The sequence below is a fragment of the Bubalus kerabau genome, chromosome 20 (assembly GCF_029407905.1).
Source record: "Bubalus kerabau isolate K-KA32 ecotype Philippines breed swamp buffalo chromosome 20, PCC_UOA_SB_1v2, whole genome shotgun sequence".
Lineage (NCBI taxonomy): Eukaryota > Metazoa > Chordata > Mammalia > Artiodactyla > Bovidae > Bubalus > Bubalus kerabau.
In genome coordinates, this window is record NC_073643.1 from 51,199,312 (window position 1) to 51,223,077 (window position 23,766).

The 23,766-nt window shown below is 42.0% G+C and overlaps 1 protein-coding gene across 1 annotated transcript in view; it reads right to left on the minus strand.

The window, feature by feature from the left end:
* Positions 1–23,766, minus strand: part of DOCK3 (dedicator of cytokinesis 3) — a 287,503-nt gene that overhangs the window by 53,882 nt on the left and 209,855 nt on the right. The window contains exons 20-26 of the mRNA XM_055557421.1: positions 21,530–21,613; positions 20,231–20,331; positions 19,022–19,103; positions 13,292–13,462; positions 10,092–10,284; positions 3,120–3,247; positions 620–724 (exon numbers count right to left, since the gene is read on the minus strand). Coding sequence (XP_055413396.1) covers positions 620–724; positions 3,120–3,247; positions 10,092–10,284; positions 13,292–13,462; positions 19,022–19,103; positions 20,231–20,331; positions 21,530–21,613 — 864 coding nt within the window. The remainder of the gene's footprint in view (positions 1–619; positions 725–3,119; positions 3,248–10,091; positions 10,285–13,291; positions 13,463–19,021; positions 19,104–20,230; positions 20,332–21,529; positions 21,614–23,766) is intronic.

The window sequence follows — 23,766 nt, forward strand, 5'->3', positions numbered from 1 at the left end:
CTCTGCCTCTCCTGCAAGGCTCTCCCAGTCTGTTTCTCTCCTAGTTAGATCATGGGAGATCACTGTCCAACAATGCCAGTGCCATTCTACCTCGTCATGTTTTCCCTGATGCTCGACATTTAGATACAAATACTGTGAGCGACTGAACTGAACTGAACTGAACTGTGGCCAAAAGCAACTAATCTGTAGGTACAAGCAGACTGTGAGAAAATTACTGTGGTGCACACATCACTGGCGAGAGCCTGCTCCTAGAAGGAACAGTCGACAGCTGTCACCTTCATTCTCTGCTTTATTCCATATTACAGAAAGAGACCTGGCTCAAAGGCAAAAGTCAGTGCAGACTGTGTACAGGAAAACAGGACCGGAAGCATCCCTGGGCCTGTCCCTAAGTACGCTCCTCTGAGTATGAACCCAGAGTGGAGATGGAGTCCAACTGGAGAGGGGAAAAGGGCAGCATGCGGACAACCATGCAGGGAGGTAAGCTGAGATGAGGGTGGTGTGATGTGAGATGACGTTCCGTGTGGAGGAGCCCCGGGTTAGAAAAGAAAGCAAGAAAACCTGAATGTTAGTTACTAACAGTGATCTCCGCTGTGCACTGCGGGCACCGCTGCCCTCTTACCGCCTCCTGAGCGTGCGATTTGCTCATGATGGTGAGCAGAGTCTGTAAGAGCACGTCCAAGAGGCTTTCCACCATCATTTCTACCTCCTCCATGACATCTGCCTCCTGGAGCGAGCAGCGAGAGAGCACAGCGTTAGTGCCAGGCTGGCTGACACGCAGTGGGCAGTACTTACTAAATCAGCCAGGGTCAGGAGCGGTCTTCTGACTTAACTCTCAACACCGAGCCCCCAGCCTCACTGGCATGCAGTGTCAAGGAACCTGGAACAACAGCTCTGCGAGGAGGGGAGGCACACCTGCCGCTGTTGCCCTGGTTTGGGGGCTGGAGACTGAACCTAACACAGCAACACCCTGACACCTGCAATTCTGAACCTCAGGCAGATACATTAGTCTTGATACACAAGGACGAAACGAAGATCCTAAGTTAAATGTCTTCTCTGATTTTCCTAGAAAAGTTAGGAGAGAGCACAGAACTGCTGACTAACACTCTGAGAAAATGGTCGAGTTCACACCACAGGGTGTGCAGGCAGCACCTTCCCTACTGCTAATGCACACAGAAGTATCTCAGTCTTCCTCAGGACCATTTTCTCTGTGCGTGACCTCACTCTCTGCCAGGCCTGACTGCTGCCCAGACATGCTCCCTCTAGCTCCTTGGCATTCCTGCTCACATTCTTTGGTCCACCAGAAAGACCCTGGTCTCGGTGTTTCCCTCTTAGGCAGCCTCACAAAAATAATGGAGCACGCTTCCTCATTGAGGGCTGCTTCCCAGTCAGCAAGTTCTGACTTTAGGAAGAGTCTATGCTATCTTTTTCTAGACCTCTCACATGCAATCCATATCCTACAGCCTGATTTTCATGATCTCACAAAGAGATTCCCATTGCCTCTTCTCCAGTCCCTTTATACTATTACTGGTCCAAATGTCCATCCATCAATCAACCCACCATTCACTAAGTATCTACCATGGGCCAGTAACTTTTGAAAACCTGAGCATACACAAGTGATCAAGAAAGGTAAGATCTCTGCTTTAGTGGAGCTTAAATTTCATCCATCCCCCCAGCCCCGGCCAGCTATCCATTCAATGTAGTTTTACTGAGTCCCATTCCTCAAGAAAGATTTGAAAGGCTCTTGGGACCACAGTCTTCTTCCTCATTTGTTGAGCTAATTATAATGCTTTTAAAACCTGTGATGGCTCTTTGAGATCACTTCCTTCAGATTTTCACTTGTTCCCATTCCTCTTTCATCCCTCCCCTCCCCTTGCTTTTCCCCTGCAATTTCTCTCTTTCCTTTAGTAACCAGCCTCCCATCCCCTCAAGCTGACCCCGGGTCACCAGTACACCGTATGTGCCTGGTGCTGCTTCTCTGAGGCCTGGTGGGAAGGAGAGCTGCCAGGCCTTGCCTGGAGCCAAGAGCAAACGAAAGGGCCACTACAGCCATTGCAGCCGCTCTGCCAAGGTGGGCCGCTATCACCAGATGGTCCTTTAAGTCTGGATACCAGATATCAGAGCACCCTATTGAGTCCTTGCATCCTGTTCAAACCAAGCACATTTTTTCTTCTCTGCACCTCTCCCATGCCATCTTCACAGACAACCTAACCTCCTATGTTTGTATCACTTGGTTCCTGGTATTTATTTTAAATGCACTTGAAATTTTATTCTCCAGAAACCTTATCTCAACTTGGGAAGACTGTGTAAATAAAGACTCAGTCTTATTTTAAATTTTCTTATACTTTCCTCAAGTTTTCAAGTTTTATAAAAGAAATACTCATTTCTTCCATAGTATAAACATATAACATAAAGATAATTAAAATAAATTCCTACCCTTATCCTTGCCTGATACATGTTTTTCTGCCTTCCTTATCTCCCCTCCCTTCTAAGATGGGTCTCTTCTAAAAAACTAAAAATAAAGAAGAAAGAAAATAGGCAAAAGCACAACCAGCTGAAACCTGAGCCCTGAAGTACCATTCCAGCATCCCATGAGGCTGAGAACTATTGTGGGCAACATGTATCGCTCGTACACCCTGTCTCATCTGGCGTGGTATAGGAATGCCATATGGGTGGAATCAAGCTGCCAGGAAGCTGACAGGAAAGTCTGAATGAGCAAGCTGCCTCTCAGCCTGGGCCTGCCTCCTTGTGCTCCTTCGTGCCTGAGTATCCTCAGAACACTCCCAGGAATACAGAAGTAATGTCTTTTGATAGAAACAGAGCAAGCAGTACGGGATGGGGTTTTCTGGTACTACAGATGACTATGTTTCTGGGTGTATTTACAGCAGTACTTTTTTTGTTTTTTGTTTTTTGTTTTAAATAGCAAGACTGTGTTGTGTTGAAAAGCCTGCTGGGCACACATAGGCAGGCCTCCATTCACTTGGGCACCTTCCTGTCACTGATGAAAGCTTCTCTGACTGGGAAGTGAACAAAATCATCTTTGTTGGTCTGCCTCTGGCTAAACTGACACAGGACGGGGACAGAGCTTAGGGCCGGAGGTGGCATAGGTCTAGGGTCACTACCAGAGAGCTGGTCTTGACGATGGAGAAGATGCTGCCGAGAATCCCTGAGCAGATAAGCAGCTCCTTCTGCTGCCTCAGGTGAAGGTGGATATGATGGAGAACCACCGGAAGCAGAATGCGGCGGGATTCTGGGGGAGAAAACACAGAGGTGAAGTAGCCCTTTGGAGAAGAACCAGCTACCGTTGGAAGCCAGGGGCAACACAGGATGCAGCTGGTCTCCAGGCAGGTGGGGCTGGGACTGCAGCCACGCTAGAAACCAGTCCCTGCCTGTGGGCAGGTCTAACAGCCCACTTCAGACATCTGAAGACACGTCACAGCGTTTTCTTTCTCTCTCTTTTCTTTTTTCACATTTCAGGCCTCAATTATCTAGGGCCTTTTATGCAGATGTATGTTAGGAGACTGCTTCCAAATGAAATCTCTTTATTGACTAGACTCCAAATTAAACTCAATTTAAATGACACATTTAGTTCTATGAACTAGGCTGATGGAACTAACTAGCAGACTTGCTATGGATTATAAATGGTCCCTCTTGATGATGCCCTGATGGTGGCCCGGCACTTCCACCCTCCTAAGCCTTTACTGTACTTTCCCCCTCTGGCCCGTGGGACGCTGTGTGAATCCACAGTAATGAAAGGGACAGAAGGAGGACTTCCACCTTGTCATAAGCCTTTGATAATTAGCTAAACCTCTTTGCCAGTCCTACTGCATACATTAAAATAGTTTTCTTTTCTTTCTTCTTCAATGCTGCCTAAAAGTATCTTCATCAGGGGGTGACTATATTTAGAACTCCAAATTCAGGAAGGTTAAATACTAAATCAAGCTCTTTTATCAATTCACTCTAAGACTTTAGGCAGGTTGATTCCTTCTACAGGTTTGATTCCTCCCATCTCTACAATGAGGTGCTAACAGCCCCCTTCTGCATTTACTTCACAGGTGTGGTGAGAAGACAAGGTGAAATATAAGTGTGGACATGTTTCTGGTGTCTTGCACTCCTATGTGGTCAATGACTGTGTGATTAAAGTGGCACCACAGCCAGTCAGCATGATTCAGTCAGACTACCAGTAACACAAGCAAGTCACGGTATTTTGGATTTGTTGTTCATATTTGATCATAATTAAGTATTCTAGATGAAATTCAGAATGAAAATCTTTATCGGCAAAAGACAAATTACGTGATGTACAGGAGATCTGGGGAACTGCCTTGTCAAATATTTAGAGCATGTTGAAATAAGATGGAGTGACAACTATTCTATGTTTAAAAGGATGCTTGGATAAAAGAGAAGTCCCTGCTGTCCTTTGTAGACCAAAATGCCAACAGAGCAGGATTTGTAACAACCAATAGCTGCCTGCAGACAAAATAGCAGTTTGTTATTGGAATCTGCTGATGAAGAAACCAAACTGATATGCTCTGAGAAATGTAAGGGTTGGCTTTAAGACATCACTGGTAAAAGTCCTTTGGCCTTAGGAAAGATGCTGCAGCTCAGGCATGAGATGCAAGTGAAAATTTGGTTGTGGCTTCTTATCGCCAAATCCAATTACATAGTTCCAGCCACATAAAAACAATTTTTCCTAAGTGATTATGAGAAGCAGCAAGTACATGCAAAAGTATTAGAAATAAAGTATGTCAGTGAGGGCAGTCTGCTGTCCGCCTTCCCATACACTCAGAAAGAACCTGCTTGTTCAACATAGGAGCACCTCAACACATAAGACAAACACCAACAGACATAAAAGGAGAAATTGATAGTAACACAATAATAGCAGGAGACTTTAACACCCCACTCACACCAATGGACAGATCATCAAAACAGAAAATTAATAAGGAAACACAAGTCTTAAATGATACATTAGATGAGATGGATCTCATTGGTATCTTCAGGACATTCCATCCAAATGCAGAAGAATACACCTTCTTCTCAAGTGCACATGAACATTCTCCAGGAAAGACCACATTTTGGGTCACAAATCGAACCTCAGTAAATTTAAGAAAACTTAAATCATATCAAGCATCTTCTCTGACCACAACGCTATGAGACTGGATATCAATTACAAGAAAAAAAAGCTGTAAGAAACACAAACACATGGAGATTAAACAACACGTTTCTAAATAACCAACAGGTTACTGAAGAAATCAAAAGGGAAATCAAAAACTTGCTAGAAACAAATGACAATGAAAACACGACAACTCAAAACCTATGGGATGCAGCAAAAGCAGTTCTAAGAGAGAAGTTTATAGCAATACAATCCTACCTCAAGAAACAAGAAAAACATCGAATAGACAACCTAACTTTACACCTAAAACAACGGGAAAAAGAACAAGAAACACCCCAAAATTAGTAGAAGGAAAGAAATCATAAAGATCTGAGTAGAAATAAATGAAAAAGAAATGAAAGAAACAATAGTAAAGATTAATAAAACTAAAAGCTGGTTCTTTGAGAAGATAAACAAAATTGACAAACCTTTAGCCAGACTCATCAAGAAAAAAGAGAAGAATCAAATCAACAAAATTAGAAATGAAAAAGGAGAGGTTACAACAGACAATGCAGAAATACAAAGGATTACAAGAGACTATTATGAAGAACTATATGGCAAAAAATAGATACCCTGGAAGAAATGGACAGATTCTTAGAAAAGTTCAATCTTCCAAGACTGAACCAGGAAGAAATAGAAATTATGAACAACCCAATTAAAAGCACTGAAATTGAAGCTGTGATCAAAAATCTCCCAAAAAAAACAAAAGCCCAGGACCAGATGGCTTCACAGGAGAATCCCATCAAACATTTAGAGAAGAGCTAATGCCTATCCTTCTAAAACTCTTTCAAAAAACTGCAGAGGAAGGAACACTTCCAAATTCATTCCATGAGGCCACCATCACCCTGATACCAAAACCAGACAAAGACAACACAAAAAAAGAAAACTATAGGCCAATATCACTGATGAACATAGATGCAAAAATACTCAACAAAATTTTTGCAAACAGAATTCAGCAACACATCAAAAAGCTCATACACCATGATCAAGTTGGGTTCATTCCAGGGATGCAAGGATTCTTCAATATACAGAAATCAATCAACGTGATACACCATATTCACAAACTGAAAGATAAAAACCATATGATCATCTCAATAGATGCAAAAAAAGCCTTTGACAAAATCCAGCACCTATTTATGATTAAAACTCTTCAAAAAATGGGCATAGAAGGAACGTACCTCAACACAGTAAAGGCCATATATGACAAGCCTATAGCAAACATTATTCTCAATGGTGAGAAACTGAAAGCATTCCCCCTAAGATCAGGAACATGATAAGGGTGCCTACTTTCACCACTATTATTCAACATAATTCTGGAAGTCCTAGCTATAGCAATCAGAGAAGAAAAAGAAATAAAAGGAATCCAGATCAGAAAAGAAGTAAAGCTCTCACTGTTTGCAGATGACATGATACTGTACATAGAAAACCCTAAAGATAGTATCAGAAAATTACTAGAGCTAATCAGTGAATTAGCAAAGTTGCAGGATACAAAATTAATACACAGAAATCACTTGCATTTCTATGTACTAACAATGAAAAATCAGAAAAAGCAATTAAAGAATCAATCCCACTCACCACTGCAACAAAAAGAATTAAATATCTAGGAATAAATTTACCTAAGGAGATGAAAGAACTGTACACAGAAAATTATAAGACAGTAATGAAAGCAATAAGATGACATAAACAGATGGAGAGACATTTCATGTTCCTGGGCAAGAAGAATCAATATTGTGAAAACGACTATACTACCAAATGCAATCTACAGATTTAATGTGATCCCTATCAAATTACCAATGGCATATTTCACAGAACTAGAACAAAAAGTTCACAATTCATATGGAAACACAAAAGACCCCGAATAGCCAAAGCAGTCTTGAGAAAGAAGAATGGAGCTGGAGGAATCAAGCTTCCTGACTTCAGGTTATACTACAAAACTACAGTCATCAAGAAAGTATGGTACTGGCACAAAAACAGAAATGCAGACCAATGAAACAAGACAGAAAGCCCAGAAATAAACTCATGCACCTATGGGTACCTTATTTTTGACAAAGGAGGCAAGAATATACAATGGGGCAAAGACAGCCTCTTCAATAAATGGTGTTGGGAAAACTGGACAGCTACATGTAAAAGAATGAAATTAGAACACTTCCTAACACCATACGCAAAGATAAAGTAAAAATGGATTAAAGACCTACATGTAAGACCAGAAACTATAAAACTCTTAGAGGACAACATAGGCAGAAATAAATCAAAGCAAGATCCTCTATGACCCACCTCCTAGAGTAACAGAAATAAAAACAAAAGTAAACAAGTGAGACCTGATTAAACTTAAAGCTTTTGCCCAGCAAAGGAAACTATAAGCAAGGTGAAAAGACAATCCTCAGAATGGGAGAAAATAATAGCAAATGAAATAACTGACAAAGGATTAATTTCCAAAATATACAAGCAGCTCATACAACTCAATACCAGAAAAACAAACAACCCAATCAAAAAGTGGGGAAAAGACCTAAACAGATGTTTCTCCAAAGAAGACATACAGATGGCTAACAAACACATGAGAAGATACTGAACATCGCTCACTATTACAGAAATGCAAATCAAATCCACAATGAGAAATCACTTCATACCGGTCAGAATGGCCCTCATCAAAGAGTCTACAAACAATAATGCTGGAAAGGGTGTGGAGAAAAGGGAACACTCTTGCACTGTTGGTGGGAATGTAAACTGATACAGCCACTATGGAAGACGTTATGGAGACTGCTTAAAAAACTAGGAATAAAACCACCATATGACCCAGCAATCCAACTCCTAAGCATGTACCCCAAGGAAAACAAAACTGAAAGAGACACACGTATCCCACGGTTCACTGCAGCACTATTTACAATATCTAGAACGTGGAAGCAACCTAGATGTCCATCGAAGATGAATGGATAAAGAAGTTGTGGTACATATACACAATGGAATATTACTCAGCCATAAAAAGGAATGCATTTGAGTCAGTTCTGATGAGCTGGATGAACCTAGAGCCTGTTAAACAGAGTGAAGTGAGTCAGAAAGAGAAAGATAAATACAGTATTCTAACACATATATATGGAATCTAGAAAAATGGTACTGAAGAATTTATTTACAGGGCAACAATAGAGAAGCAGACACAGAATAGACTTATGGACATGGGGAGAGGGGAGGAGAGGGTGAAATGTATGGAAAGAGTAACATGGAAACTTACATTACCATATGTAAAATAGACAGCCAACAGGAATTTGCTGTATGGCTCAGGAAACTCAAACAGGGGCTTTGTATCAACTAGAAGGGTGGGATGGGGAGGGAGATGGGAGGGAGGTTCAAAAGGGAGGGGATATATGTATACCTATGGCTGATTCATGTTGAGGTTTGACAGAAAACAGCAAAATTCTATAAAGCAATTATCCTTCAATAAAAAATAAATAAATTAAAAAAAAAAAAAGAAAGCAAGCACCTGCTTGAAGCAACGCTCACAGCTTGAGTGAATGCAGTGGCTTCTGTGAAAGTCTGTGCAAACCACTGATTTTATATTCAGCCCAGGAAGTGGTGAAGAGAGAAGTGCTTACCATGAACAGTTACAGGTAGAGAAAAGCTGAGTTTCTTGGCGGCAGATTTAGTCTCAGTAATTCCTTATACAGGCATTGTTAAGTTAAAGGGGGTATTTGTTTTATACTGCAGATATGTGTAGCTCTGGGCTGAGAAATGATTGTTCTCATACTTTGAAAGTCAAACTCAAAAAAAATTTGACCACCAAGAAGTTCTAATTATAAACATTCTAATAATAATTGCTTTGTTAGCATTTTAGATTTATTTCTGTGCCCTAGAAGTTTATTCCACAGTGTGATATTCTGCTTAAAGGACAAGACTCATGCTGATTGTAACATCTGACTACTGAATATTTGATCATGTTGATTGTGGCTTCAGGTATGAATCCAGAGGTTCCTTCCGAAAGACAGTCTAGGCTGCTGATTGTATTATATTGCCTTTTTTTTCCCCCTAGTTTTTTTTTTTTTTTTTTAATTTTTCTGACTGTACCGGGTCTTAGTTCTGGCATGTGGGATCTAGTTCCCAGACCAGGGATTGAACTCAGGCCCCCTGCATTGGGAGTGTGGAGTCTTAGCCACCGGACCACCAACAGGGAACTCCCGGATTGTATTGTTTGTCAGGCTTTCCTGATCTCTTTTGGAGTGTGGTGTGCTCAGTTGCTCAGTAGTTTCTGACTCCCCGCCACCAGTGCCATGGACTGTAGCCTGCCAGAATCCTCTGGATGTGGGATTTCCCAGGCAAGAATACTGGAGTGGGTTGCCATTTCCCCCTCCAGGGGAACTTCCCTTCCCAGTGATTGAACCTGCGTCTCTTACATCTCCTGCATTGGCAGGCAGGTTTTTTACCACTATTTAAAGTGTGGAGGGCTCCCTGTCTATCTCTTTGTCTGACCTTTAGAGGCTCCTCCAAAGAGATGAAAAGGAATCTGTCTGTCTGGCAAGGCAAGGAAACGAAGTGCAGTGGGTCCTCAGGGCCTCCTTTCAGGGTTTCTTTTCTTTCCTTGACTCATCCTACCTTCTTGGGCTAGACATTTCTCTCTTGCTCCCCCTCCTTTCCCTCTGCTTTTTCATCCTGCTGGGGCCGTGGCAGACCCCTTTCTTGGCAGCTGGCTAGATTTGTGGGCCTGGAGGTTGCTCTGCAGGCCACCTCATGTGGGTCCCTAGAAATAAGCTGTGAGGGAGGCAGTAGGCCTAGGTTTCGGCTGCATTCTCTAACAGAGTTTACCAAAAACTCTGCATTTTAAGGTCCACTGACTTCTCACATGATGGCTGGTAAAACTGATCCTTTGCTTACCACTTGGCCAACACCCTCATAAGGAAGAAAGGTGAGTCTGACTCTCATCCCAACTTGATTTACCTGAGATAGAAACTTGATTTACCTGAGAAAGAAAACAGGCGACTATCCACAGTTCTAGCAATGGACTGCAGCTTCACCACATCCATCGACTGCCCAATGTGCACCGTGCTGGGCATGCTCCCCAGAGTCCCTCTCACAAACTCCGCCACCTCCTGCACAGTGAACATCTGCAGGAGCTCGTCAAAGATAGTAGGGAAGGAGTTGAGGAGTGCAGCCTGCAGAAGCATGTGAAGGTCTGGTTAGCTCAGAGTTAGGTTTGCATCTATCTGTGTGCTTAGACAATGACACACAGTGGTGAGAGGTTGAGAGGTAATTGCAGCACCCCTGTCTTGAATGGACTCCTCCCTGGCCTGTGATTCTATCCATCTCTGTAGTAGTCTTGGGGCTGAAGCAGGAGAACCAAAAAGGAATCCAAAACAAGAGAACTTACTGGGATCCAGGCCACTAGAAGCTTTAGAACTTGCCAAGGCATTTGTTGGCAAGGGAAGGAATTATATAGAGAAATTAACTCCATAGCTTAACATCCATAGCTGTTTTTGCTCATAAAATGGATTTAACTTTTTTGTCTGTCTCTATGATCAAGTTCTTGACTTTCCAATTTCAGCCCCAAATTCAAGCCGGGAAACTCTCAAAGAAAGGAGGTCAAACATAACTGAGCACAATCAAGCAGCAGTAGCTGAACTCCATTCACAGTCCTGCAGCCAGCAGTCCAGCTCTGAAAACTGGACCATTTCCCCAGAATAGTGACATTTATTGGAAACCATAAAATCTGAAGACTTTGTAAATTATTTCCTTCACATGCGGTGCCTGGCAGTCTAAAGTGTGAACCCAAAATGGAGGGAGAATGTGTGGATTCAGTCAGCCATGAAATCCTGAAGACTGCTGCTGATGTTGGCCTAGAGTTCAGTGACCTCGACTGCCTAGACAAGTGGTCTGTGTGTGTATGGAGACTTCTCTCCTAGGATCTCAGCTCTGGAAGACCCAGGAGGTGGCCTCTTGAGAACAATCAGAGCCTCTGGGAGGCAGAGTAGTTGAGAAGAAAGAGAATGGGTTTTGAAATTAGACAGACATGAGTTTAAATCCCAGCATTACCACTTACCTGCCACATAACCCTGGTGAGTTACTGCCTAGTCCTCCTTTTTCTCATCTATAAAATGGAGATGAGGCTATCACTTATCTCCTCATATTGGTATGAAGAAGAAGTTTAGGTGCACCAGGTTAATTCCCAGTAGACTGCCTGGCACACATACCAGGCCTTCAGTAAATGCTGGCTCTTGTTCAGTCTCTCTCATCTAAATGGAAATAGCATGGGAGGCTCTTCACGCTGCTCAGTCCTCTTAGATTATTAACCCAAGATTTACAAAGGGAAATGGAGTGTTGCCTTGAGACGAGGTGAGAGTGCACTCTTTCTAAGTGGCAGGGTAGGGGAGGAGAGCTGTTTTTCCTGATTGCTTCATCAGGCAGTAAGACACTGTCCTTGACTGAGTGAAAATTTATATGGGGCAACAGGTCTGTCACACTGCACTCTATGTTCAGGCCAGGACCATGACTGAACTGTGAATTCTATTTGCAGATTTATAACTCCCTGAGATATCAAGGAGACCATTTCTCAGTAATGAGAACCAGCACAAAAACTAGACACAAAGACAAAGGGAGGAATCAGGTATTTCTTTTGGCTGCATCACAAACCTTGCAGGACCTTAGTTCCCTGACCAGGGATTGGTAGTGAAACCAGGGGCCATGTTAATGAAAGTGCCAAGTCCTAACCACTGGACTGCTAGAGAATTCCCGGAAAAGCAGGTAATATTTCACAATCAACAACCAACAGTAACTGATTTGCCCTCTTAAATGGTGAAATTTTCTAATCTCATGGCACCAGGACAGAAGGACACTTGCACCATAACATCTCCTAGTGGTCAGAATCAAAGACATAAAGTCTGACTGAATTGTATACTTGCTGAGGGTTGTGAAACTCATGAAACATGAGCCTGGTACCAAAGGAACAGGTCTGATTCTGACTCAGGTCTAAGCTGAGAATAGATCTAAGCTATTTATCCCGAAATGGGAGGAACATGGTATTGAGAAGAGGGCATTGCTGAGTTCTCAGAAAGCAAATCTGCCTTGCTCTGCTAGCTACCTCTGAGGTCCCCAGATCTCCACAGGCTCAGAGATGAGTAGGTGTCCTGGGCCTTGGCTGGCAGGAACTGATAGGCTGGGGGAGAGAGATGACTGGCCTGGGGTATTCAGGAGGGGAGACCATGGAAGGAGGTTTTCTTATAGAGATACCTGGTGACCTTGATGTATTCCACTTTTATAGAGGCTATAGCCCAGCTGTTCTTTTGTTCTCTGGGCCAAGGGGCCTATGGGCAACTGCAATCTAGAGGCAACACAAGAGCAAGTGGGAAACAAACAACAAAAAAAATTGGGACTATTCTAATCTTAAAGGAGATATTTGAACATATATCTGTGCTGACAGACCTAGCGGTGACTGAATGAATGGACGTGAGAGAGGCTGTCTAGTCCCTGTTCATAAGTTTTGATGTAATAATTGCCTTCAAGAAATCAAAGAAGTATAATTCATTAGATACAATCTTGACATTTATCTGGAAGAAAAAAAATAACCTCTTTGTGACTGGGGTAAAGAACAATATCCTTGATCCCTTCTAGGGTATGGGTGCATGGGAAAGGTAACTGATTAACTGACCAGACATATTTAATATAAGGAAGCAAAATTCCTTTCCACACTACTATTTCTAATAGAATCTAATCCTAATTCTTAGCCAAAGTTTTCTAGTTATTTCTGCTGTTTTTCAACCAATTTCATGCTTAACTTCTAGAATGGATCAATGCTAACCTGAAGTTGTTAAAATTAATACAGTGACTAGGAAATAAAATTCTCTTTGCATTCTGAATATCCTTTATAAATAAGATGTTCATGTACAACTAATAGTATGGCAGCTAAATAAATCTGGCCAAAAGAGGGCAAAGTTAAGCTTCTTCTCCACCATAAAGACACGGGGTTGTTTTATATTTGGAAGCTGGGACACAGTTGGCTTTGAAGTAAAAACAGCATTTTATTCTAGCAGGTATTTCCTTATACCTCAACCCTTACTTGAAACCTAGAAACCTGGCTGGGCTTTGACTTTGGAAGCCAGAGGACAAAGAAACCACCTGCTAAGACAGAAAGAATCCAGCAGCAAAACTTTCCTGCAGCTCACAGACCTGAGTGAAAAGGAGTGTTTCTGAATTTCTGCTGTCCAGACTGAGCACAAACCGGATGGACTGGAAAAGCTCTTGGATGCTGGACCGGAACTGTTCCTCTTCCATCCCACAGGTGGCACGTGAGTACAAGATCCTTGACTGCACGATAAACTTGAAAAGGTACTCCAACGCCTGGCAGTGTGGGAGAAAGAGGGATAGAGAGGTGTTAAAGATGGGCTTCCCAGGTGGCGCTAGTGGTAAAGAACCCACCTGCCAATGCAGGAGACATAAGAGATGTGGGTTCAATCCCTGTGTCGGGAAGATTCCCCTGGAGGAGTGCATGGCAACCCACTCTAATATTCTTGCCTGGAGAATCCCATGGACAGAAGAGCCTGGCAGGCTATAGTCTATAGGATTGCAAAGAGTTGGACATGACTGAAACAACTTAGCACATAAAGATGGTCAGGAACTAATATATGAAGGAGTGAAGGGTAGAGTACCCGCAAATTATACACTAAAATTGAGAGATGGACATTTCTAACTTTGGAGATAAGCACTTTAATATTTTTAAAAATTTTTATTGGCATGTGGTTGACTTACAATGTTGTGTTATACTAGTTTTTGGTATATAGCAAAGTGACTCGGTTTATATATATATTGGAGTGGCCATCATGGTCAACAAAAGAGTCCAAAACGCAGTACTCGGATGCAATCTCAAAAATGACAGAATGATCTCTGTTCATTTCCAAGGCAAACCATTCAATATCACAGTAATCCAAGCCTATGCCCCAACCAGTAACCCTGAAGAAGCTGAAGTTGAACGGTTCTATGAAGACCTACAAGACCTTTTAGAACTAACACCCAAAAAAGATGTCCTTTTCATTATAGGGGACTGGAATGCAAAAGTAGGAAGTCAAGAAACACCTGCAGTAACAGGCAAATTTGGCCTTGGAATACGGAATGAAGCAGGGCAAAGACTAATAGAGTTTTGCCAAGAAAATGCACTGGTCATAGCAAACACTCTCTTCCAACAACACAAGAGAAGACTCTACACATGGACATCACCAGATGGTCAACACCGAAATCAGATTGATTATATTCTTTGCAGCCAAAGATGGAGAAGCTCCATACAGTCAGCAAAAACAAGACCGGGAGCTGACTGTGGCTCAGATCATGAACTCCTTATTGCCAAATTCAGACTTAAATTGAAGAAAGTAGGGAAAACCACTTGACCATTCAGGTATGACCTAAATCAAATCCCTTATGATTATACAGTGGAAGTGAGAAATAGATTTAAGGGCCTAGATCTGATAGATAGAATGCCTGATGAACTATGGAATGAGGTTCGTGACATTGTACAAAAAACAGGGATCAAGACCATCCCCATGGAAAAGAAATGCAAAAGAGCAAAATGGCTGTCTGAGGAGGCCTTACAAATAGCTGTGAAAAGAAGAGAAGCGAAAAGCAAAGGAGAAAAGGAAAGATATAAACATCTGAATGCAGAGTTCCAAAGAATAGCAAGAAGAGATAAGAAAGCCTTCTTCAGTGATCAATGCAAAGAAATAGAGGAAAACAACAGAATGGGAAAGACTAGGGATCTCTTCAAGAAAATCAGAGACACCAAAGGAACATTTCATGCAAAGACGGGGTCGATAAAGGACAGAAATGGTATGGACCTAACAGAAGCAGAAGATATTAAGAAGAGATGGCAAGAATACACAGAAGAACCATACAAAAAAGAGCTTCACGATCCAGATAATCACGATGGTGTGATCACTGACCTAGAGCCAGATATCCTGGAATGGGAAGTCAAGTGGGCCTTAGAAAGCATCACTACGAACAAAGCTAGTGGAAGTGATGGAATTCCAGCTGAGCTATTTCAAATCCTGAAAGATGATGCTGTGAAAGTGTTGCACTCAATATGCCAGCAAATTTGGAAGACTCAGCAGTGGCCACAGGACTGGAAAAGGTCAGTTTTCATTCCAATCCCAAAGAAAGGCAATGCCAAAGAATGCTCAAACTACCACACAATTGCACTCATCTCACATGCTAGTAAGGTAATGCTCAAAATTCTCCAAGCCAGGCTTCAGCAATATGTGAACCGTGAACTTCCTGATGTTCAAGCTGGTTTTAGAAAAGGCAGAGGAACCAGAGATCAAATTGCCAACATCCGCTGGATCATGGAAAAAACAAGAGTTCCAGAAAAGTATCTATTTCTGCTTTATTGACTATGCCAAAGCCTTTGACTGTGTGGATCACAATAAACTGTGGAAAATTCTGAAAGAGATGGCAATACCAGACCACCTGATGTGCCTCTTAAGAAACCTATATGCAGGTCAGGAAGCAACAGTTAGAACTGGACATGGAACAACAGACTGGTTCCCAATAGGAAAAGGAGTACGTCAAGGCTGTATATTGTCACCCTGCTTATTTAACTTATATGCAGAGTACATCATGAGAAATGCTGGACTGGAAGAAACACAAGCTGGAATCAAGATTGCCAGGAGAAATATCAATAACCTCAGGTATGCAGATGACACCACCCTTATGGCAGAAAGTGAAGAGAAACTAAAAAGCCTCTTGATGAAAGTGAAAGTGGAGAGTGAAAAAGTGGGCTTAAAGCTCAACATTCAGAAAACAAAGATCATGGCATCCAGTCCCACCACTTCATGGGAAATAGATGGGGAAACAGTGTCAGACTTTATCTTTCTGGGCTCCAAAATCACTACAGATGGTGACAGCAGCCATGAAATTAAAAGACGCTTACTCCTTGGAAGTAAAATTATGACCAACCTAGATAGCATATTCAAAAGCAGAGACATTACTTTGCCAACAAAGGCCCGTCTAGTCAAGGCTATGGTTTTTCCTGTGGTCATGTATGGATGTGAGAATTGGACTGTGAAGAAGGCTGAGCGCTGAAGAATTGATGCTTTTGAACTGTGGTGTTGGAGAAGACTCTTGAGAGTCCCTTGGACTGCAAGGAGATCCAACCGGTCCATTCTGAAGGAGATCAGCCCTGGGATTTCTTTGGAAGGAATGATGCTAAAGCTGAAACTCCAGTACTTTGGCCACCTCATGCGAAGAGTTGACTCATTGGAAAAGACTCTGATGCTGGGAGGGATTGGGGGCAAGAGGAGAAGGGGACGACAGAGGATGAGATGGCTGGATGGCATCACTGACTCGATGGACATGAGTCTGAGTGAACTCCGGGAGTTGGTGATGGACAGGGAGGCCTGGCGTGCTGTGATTCATGGGGTCGCAGAGTCGGACATGACTGAGCGACTGATCTGATCTGATACTTTTTTTTTTAAGATTCTTTTCCCACGTTGGCCATTACAGAGTATTGAGTAGAGTTCCCTGTGCTATATAGCAGGTTATTATTACTTATCTCTTTTATACATAGTAGGGAAGTACTTTAATCTTTTAAATTAGAAAAATGTTTTTTACTTTAATTTTTAAAACCTTTCCTCAAAAGTCCAAATGGTCCTTGAGCAGTGAGTATCTATGTACTGAGAGAATTGCCAAATTATTTCATGTAGCTATGGAAGTGAATAACCATAGACTATTATGGAAGCAGCTGAATTCAAGAAGATACAGGATCAAAATAAAATTAAATTTCTCTCATTTTTCTCAGGTCTAGAAATAAAAGGCTACAAAGGCAATGATATAAGAACCTCTCTTAAATTCATTCCAAGAAGGAAGAGTACTTTAAGAAGTCTTCTGCATCTTTGAGAAACAGCTGGCACCTGACATGTGCCAGCCATCTCACCAGGGGTCCAGTTTGGAGAAAATTGGCCTCTAGTTGCACAGGAGCTAGCAGACCCAACACACCCATTCACCATCCTCTCCCAGACCAGGACACCTGCCATCAACAGTTTATGAACAATACAGGAGACAAAACTCCCATAACACGTGTTGGGAGCAGAATCTGATTCTGAGGAGCCCCTGGAGGCTGGCCCATGCTTATGAGCTGAGTAATTCTCTTTTAAGAGAATTCAAGATTCTATACATTCTAATCAAAGAAAGGCTAAAGATCTCCCAGACACTGGAAAGGCAGAGTCATGAAGCACTGAAGAGAAACTTAATCAAGGATGAAATATGGAGCTCTGGCCACCTCTTCAAAGAAGCTTTTCCTAAACTCTTGATGTGAAGTAAAACCTTCTTTCCAGCCATTCTATACCAAAATCCTATTTATTTCTTTAATAGCATAATTAATTTTTTTCTCACTGACTTTGTATGTTGATCTTTGTATGGTTTATCTGTTGGACATGTTTATTGTCTGCCTTTTCCCCACTTGAATGGAGGTGCTATCAAAGCCAAACCTTTCTGTGTGGGTTCCTGGTGAATCCCCAGTGGGTAACCCAGTGTCTGACACATGGCAGGTATCAAGCAATATTGGCTGAATGAATGACTCTTAGAAGAAAACTAAGATACCATCTCCAAGGCTTTAAGCAATTAATTTCTGAACTCACACAGAACTTTTTGCATTTAACTCCACGTGTACCCCTCAATTATGCAGGGAACCTCACAGATGCTGGGGTTCAGAGAAGAACAGAACCCAGGCCCTACCCTCACATCACACTTGGCACTCTGTTCTACACTGGTGTTTGAGCCTAATTCCCTTTAGGACACAGGGGATGTGTTCTTCCAGGGGAAAGGGCAGTCTTACTCCTCTCTGCATCTCAGCAGCCATGACATGCTGTTTGCTCAGCCAACACGTATTGCATGAAGGTCAGAAGTGAGACTTGAGGCCTCAGGTTTTTATAGAATATGCTGAGAACAGGCAGGGAAAATACAGATTTATGATTTGATTTTGCCTCTTTAAACTGATGATGCTTAGGAGAACATGTGTTTGAACTGTTACCACACGAATAACACAAGCATAGGCCCACTAGTACTTAGAGCAGATGGTGATATATTCAAAGAGGACAGAGAAAAAGCAGAACTACTTTGCTGCCATTCTTCTTTTATTACTAACTAGAAAGGGTGGGAAAGACATGGTTAAAAATAAACTTAAAACAAGTGACTCAAGAACAAGAAAAGATAGTGATGAAAGGAAAGAAAGAAAACATGAACTTGCTTTAAGTGAGTTCTCAGAGGATACGAGTTTTTCTTAAAAAAAATTGTTAATATGGAGAACTGCTGAGCAAGAGGGAAATCAACATTCTCATAGGTGGTTCTCTCAGCAGAAGCAGCAGTCATGAGAAAACGAGTTACCAGAAAGTGTAGTTAACTCACAGTGTGGACAGTCCCCTGGAAAGGGGAGCTGTCCAGCACTGCAAAGGGCTGCCTGATTATGGCTTTAAGATTACCTTCTTCTCAACATATCCACATACAGTGCATTCACTCAGTTCTTTTTACTTAAAACAGTTATATAAAATACCATGTTCAGTAAACACTGAAGAAGGGGAAAGTATTAGATAATCTTATTTCTAATCAATGCTGGCTTATTTCTAACCAACACTGGCTTAGAAGGAGATATGATACTTCAGCCAGTGGAAGCAAAGACTGACACTAAGGGTAGAAATGAGGCAGTGGGGATGACTACGAGCCGCACGTACATCATCCCTCCCTCCTGCTCTCAGATAAAATTATGAGGAATAAAGACCTTTTAGGGCAAAATCAAAGTGAGGAAAGGGCAGTTAGGTGGATCAAGGCAGTCATCCCACGCTGTCTACACTTGTCCTGTACTCTACTCCACGGAGGTTACTTGCAAAGTTCTGCAGGGGTGGGCCCTTCTCAGGACATTACCCGCATGGCTTCCTGAATGTGGTCCTGACGAATCAGTTCTGCTGAGCAGTCCATGTACCACTTCAAACAGCGGATTAGCTCCCTGGGAAAAACAACAGTCCAGAAACCCCACTTTAATCCAAAAGCAATGCAGCCTGAAATACCTGCAGCCCTAAATTAGCCATAGAGGAAATAATATACTGCTGATGAGCTAAAATGGACCGATGGATTCATTACAGCTGTGGAATCTTTAGACCACCTGAGACCAGACAACACTCCTGACCAAGAGATGCCACATTTCAATCAGCAGTTGGAGTCATTCTTTCCCACTTCCCCTGAGACACATTTCTTTTGATTATAATAAAGTTTTCCCAAAGTCATGGGCTGGATGTGTGTTTTCTTTGTTGAAAACTGCTAAGTCTCCAGAATATACAACAATGACTAGTAAATAGCAGGCTCTGAATAAAGGTGTGTGGTCCCGTGTGCCCTTCCTTGCTGTCTCAATCATCTTATTTCCTTAGGACCAAGTTATCTGAGTGGCATGGGACTACAGGGTCAGAAAGTCTGCACATATACATGGCCAAAGAATTCAGAGGTCAAGAGAACAGGCCCTCTGCAGACAGCAGGGTTCACATCTGGGGCATATCAGTCTTGAGCTCTGCATCCTTGAGCAAGTTATGTGAGCTCTCTGTTCTCACTCTCTTCATTTAAAATATAGGCAACAATAGTACATCTCAAATTATTGTGAATTCTAATGAGATGACATGTGTAAAATATATAGCACAGGGCCCGCTCTCTCCAAAGTGACATCAAAGTATCAGAGTCCAGTGATTCCACAGCTTCACCACCCTTCAGGTTTTATCTCTTCAAAACTTATGTTCATTCCATAGAATAACATGGTGACTTTTAAAATTGCTCTAATGGCTTTAGATAACCTGTGAGTGCTTCCCATGTTTACTCTTTGTATTATCTCTTTTATTGACTGTCTTTTCTTTCCTTTGATATTATTTGTGGATGCTATATTTAGCTATTCACATGCTTCTCACTGAAAAAACAAGACATTTTTAGCAGCTCTTCCATCATTTCTTAGAAGGAAAAGTATGAAAACTATGCAATAAACTATAGTATAGAATGTCAGCAGAAAGCCCACAGCTAACATCATTCTCAATGGCAAAAGCCTGTCTTTCTAGTCAAACACAAGTCCCAATGATGATGCCAAATGCAACTTACTTGTATGCCAGGGCTCCAGCAAAGTGCTTCTGGATGTACGTGTCCATTACAGGTCGGAAGTGGAAATATTTGATGTCTCGGAGCAGGTTGATGATGAATACCTGGGAGAGACAAGGTGTAGCAGAATTCAGCGGAGGCCTCAAACCTACCCCCAGAAGGAAACAACTCTTGATTCTTCAAGGAATGGCAAACTACAAGTGTTTTCTCCAGTGTTTCCAGTGAATGTAAGACTGCCACTCTGGGTATGTATTTCTGTCATGTTTGTTCTATTGCTAACAACCCTGGCCTCCCATTCCAAACTTGGGACTCATTTGTCAACACCAGTGACTTTGACCTTCTCTCTTCACAATAATGCTCAGTGGTACAATATGGACCAAGGGAAGACAAAACAATATCTGTGTTGTGGCACAAACATTAAGGTGTCTCAAACACTTGGAAAAGAGAGAAAAAAATATTGTCCTCTGAGCCAAATCATCCTACGAAAGGTTGCACCCTTCAGCAATTAGGGTTGGTTGGCCAGGGAGGCAAGAAGAAAAGTCAGAGAAACAAACTTCGCAAAATACCACTGTAACTCTTGCCTCTGTTGCTCATCTATCATACATATTTTAGAGTATCTAGTTGTCCTTGAATACATAGTCCTCCTGGAGGACTGGACATGTTCAACAAAATGCACTAAATATTCAGATCACTGTCTTTTCTCACTGAGCAACCTTCTGAGGCTCTGGTTCCCAGACAACTGTTTACAGGGAGAGGGTGTGATGCTCAGACCAGCACAGAGAGTCTCTGCTTTTCTGGTGGTTATATCCTTTGTTTTTGTTTTTAATATTTATTTACTTGGCTGTGCTGGGTCTTAGTTGTGGCACACAGGATCTTTAGTTGTGGCATGTGAGATCTAGTTCCCTGAACAGGTCTTGAACCCAGGCCCCTTGCATTGGGAGTGCAGTCTTAACCACTGGACCACCAGAAAAATTTCTGTATCCTACTTTGTACGTGGAAAACGAGCTGTCTTGTTTCCTTAATTGGTCTCTGGGCCTTTTGTTGGTGTAGGTCACTATTTCAGCAACCCTGCGATAGTATGAGAGTGAGTATCAAAACCACAAAGCAGAGGTCCAGATTAGCTCATATAGAGATGTTCCAGGTAGGCAGGTTGTTGGTCTTGCTTGGTGACACTCATCAGTCCCTTTCCTGTTGGGAACATCTACATCTTGTGCTGACTCACTCAAATAAACTGCTTTCCTCAGATTTTTAAAAAGTATGTGACAGGAATAATCAATAGAAATCAGGAAAGGTAAGACTTACCAAAGACTGAAATACCAGCAGGCCATATTTCTCTGTGTTATCATCCAAAATCACAAAGAGTGTATCTAAGATGTCCTGCAGAAACTGCAACAGCATAAAAACCAGAGGGCTCAGGTCTAGGACCTTGGACACATGGTCAGACATTCAAACACCAATGAATTTATCTCCCAAGCAAACAAAATCAAAGATCTCCTAAGACCTCAAACTACCACTTAAAAATAACCTGGTATTCCATCTCCACCTAGCCAAGAAATAACTAGGTGAACTCTGGGTGTTTGATTACAGCCCAAAGGGCCCTAAGAGAGACCTAAAGAGGCTCTTCCTGTTGGGTAAGGGCTAAACTTATAAGAAAGAGCAATTACCTAAAAAATTTAGACCACCCATGAAGAACAGCAATCTTGAAGGCAATCTAACTGATTTTGATGTCAAATTCATTTTGAGAAAAAGTGCCTCCTTTCCTGGGACCCCGAAATTCAGTAGTCTCTTATTGTCTACTATGACCTAACTCTGTAGAGGACATCTGGATAAGGATGTGACAAGCTAGGCCTTACCTACAGAAACTTATTTTTTGGTCTAGAAATTAGTATCCCAGGAGAAGAGAGAATGCAGCTGATGAGGGATGTCAAAGAGGGTAAAAGATCTGGAGACAACATTTTTCTTTTTTTGAGCAGGTGCCTTTTTCTTTCTAAGATGCAAAAGTCCAGGCAAAGAATAATAAATATTCATGGATGCTCCCAGTCTTCAAAAATCAAACCTAATACTCCGTTGGTCAAAATGCAATTTAATGATATAATGTTTACAACTTGCTACAAAACAACATAAGGTAGAAGGCATGGATGAGGGATTTATGGGCAGGACTGGCCAGGGGTTGGTGACAGTCAGGGATGAATGACAGGGACATGTAGGGTTATTTATTCTGTCTGCATCTTTGGATGCTTGAAATTTTCCAATAAAAAGTAAAAAATAATTAAAATGATAGCATATTCCCTTTACATTCTCTCCTGGCTGGCTTGAGACAAATACTGATGCTAAAACCAGAAATGCTGGTAGGATGTTCTCTTGTCAGGAATGTAACAACTCATCCTTAAAAAGATCACAGAGCTTTCATAGTATGTGGTCTGTTCTACTGGTGAAATTATTAATATGTTTAGAAGGAAAAAATGCCCTGAGTGTAAATTTAGCTTAAGTTTCAAAACTAGTTTGTATAAAGTTTCAAAAGCTTGTTTGTATAAAGGGTTCTTTTAAAAAATTTATGATACTCTGATCAATTAACACAAAATTCATACAAGACTTCATAAAAGTACAAAGAAATACACAGACTTTAAAATTATTTGTCATGTGGAGACACCATGTTGTGTATTACTGAGTCAGTGGGGCTGTAAAATGAAAGCACAGACAGTGCAGTGGTGACAGATTTGATCCCTGCAATGACGGAGCCAAGACTGCCCACTCATGGACAAGGCGCCTTTCTGAAATTCAGTCTCTAGCCTACATTCCACTGCTCTTGCTCATCACCCAAAGCACGTCCATTCTCCTCAGCTGAGTTCAGTCCATTGTGCAGAATCCGCCTACCAGGCTTTCACCATCGGGAAGTGCCTGGGGTTCTTCTTGAGCTCAAGTCAGGTGGGCAAACACGTGGCTTCTACACAGTGTGGAGAAGCCCTAAGGGTAACAACTGGGGTTGGGCAGTGTTGCTGTCAGTTTGCTCAGGCCGTTAGATGGGAAGTGTCACAAAAGCACATGGGAAAGCCGTCGAGGCAGAGAGGAGGGTCGAGCTCCCTGGTCTGGACTCTTAAGTGAGAGACTGGGCAAAATCAGGAGTTCCAGTTCATGGAGAATATTTAGAGTTATTCTAGATAATCCAGAGAGTGGGGCCAGGAGGACACCAGGCTGGGTTTGTGGTAGAGGTTTACAGAGTAAGCGAAGAGAAGAAGCGAGCGGAGACCTAGAGGCATGCAGGCGGCAGCCCACACTGGGATTGTTTCTGAGAGGCTGCCCTTTAATTATCACTTTGCTTTCTGGGAAGAAAAACAAGCCAGAAAATAGGGTTTAAAACTTAAATATAGTTTCTAAAAGGTAATAAACCTGATGTGATACCTACTTTAAAGAAAGAAGCTAATTGAAAAAAAGAAAAATAACTTTATCTCTACTCACTTAACTATATACCTTAAAAAGTGGTCTCAGAGGCTTATAGGCAGAAATCAAGGGGAAGTAAGGCCCTCTGCCCAGGTTCTTGC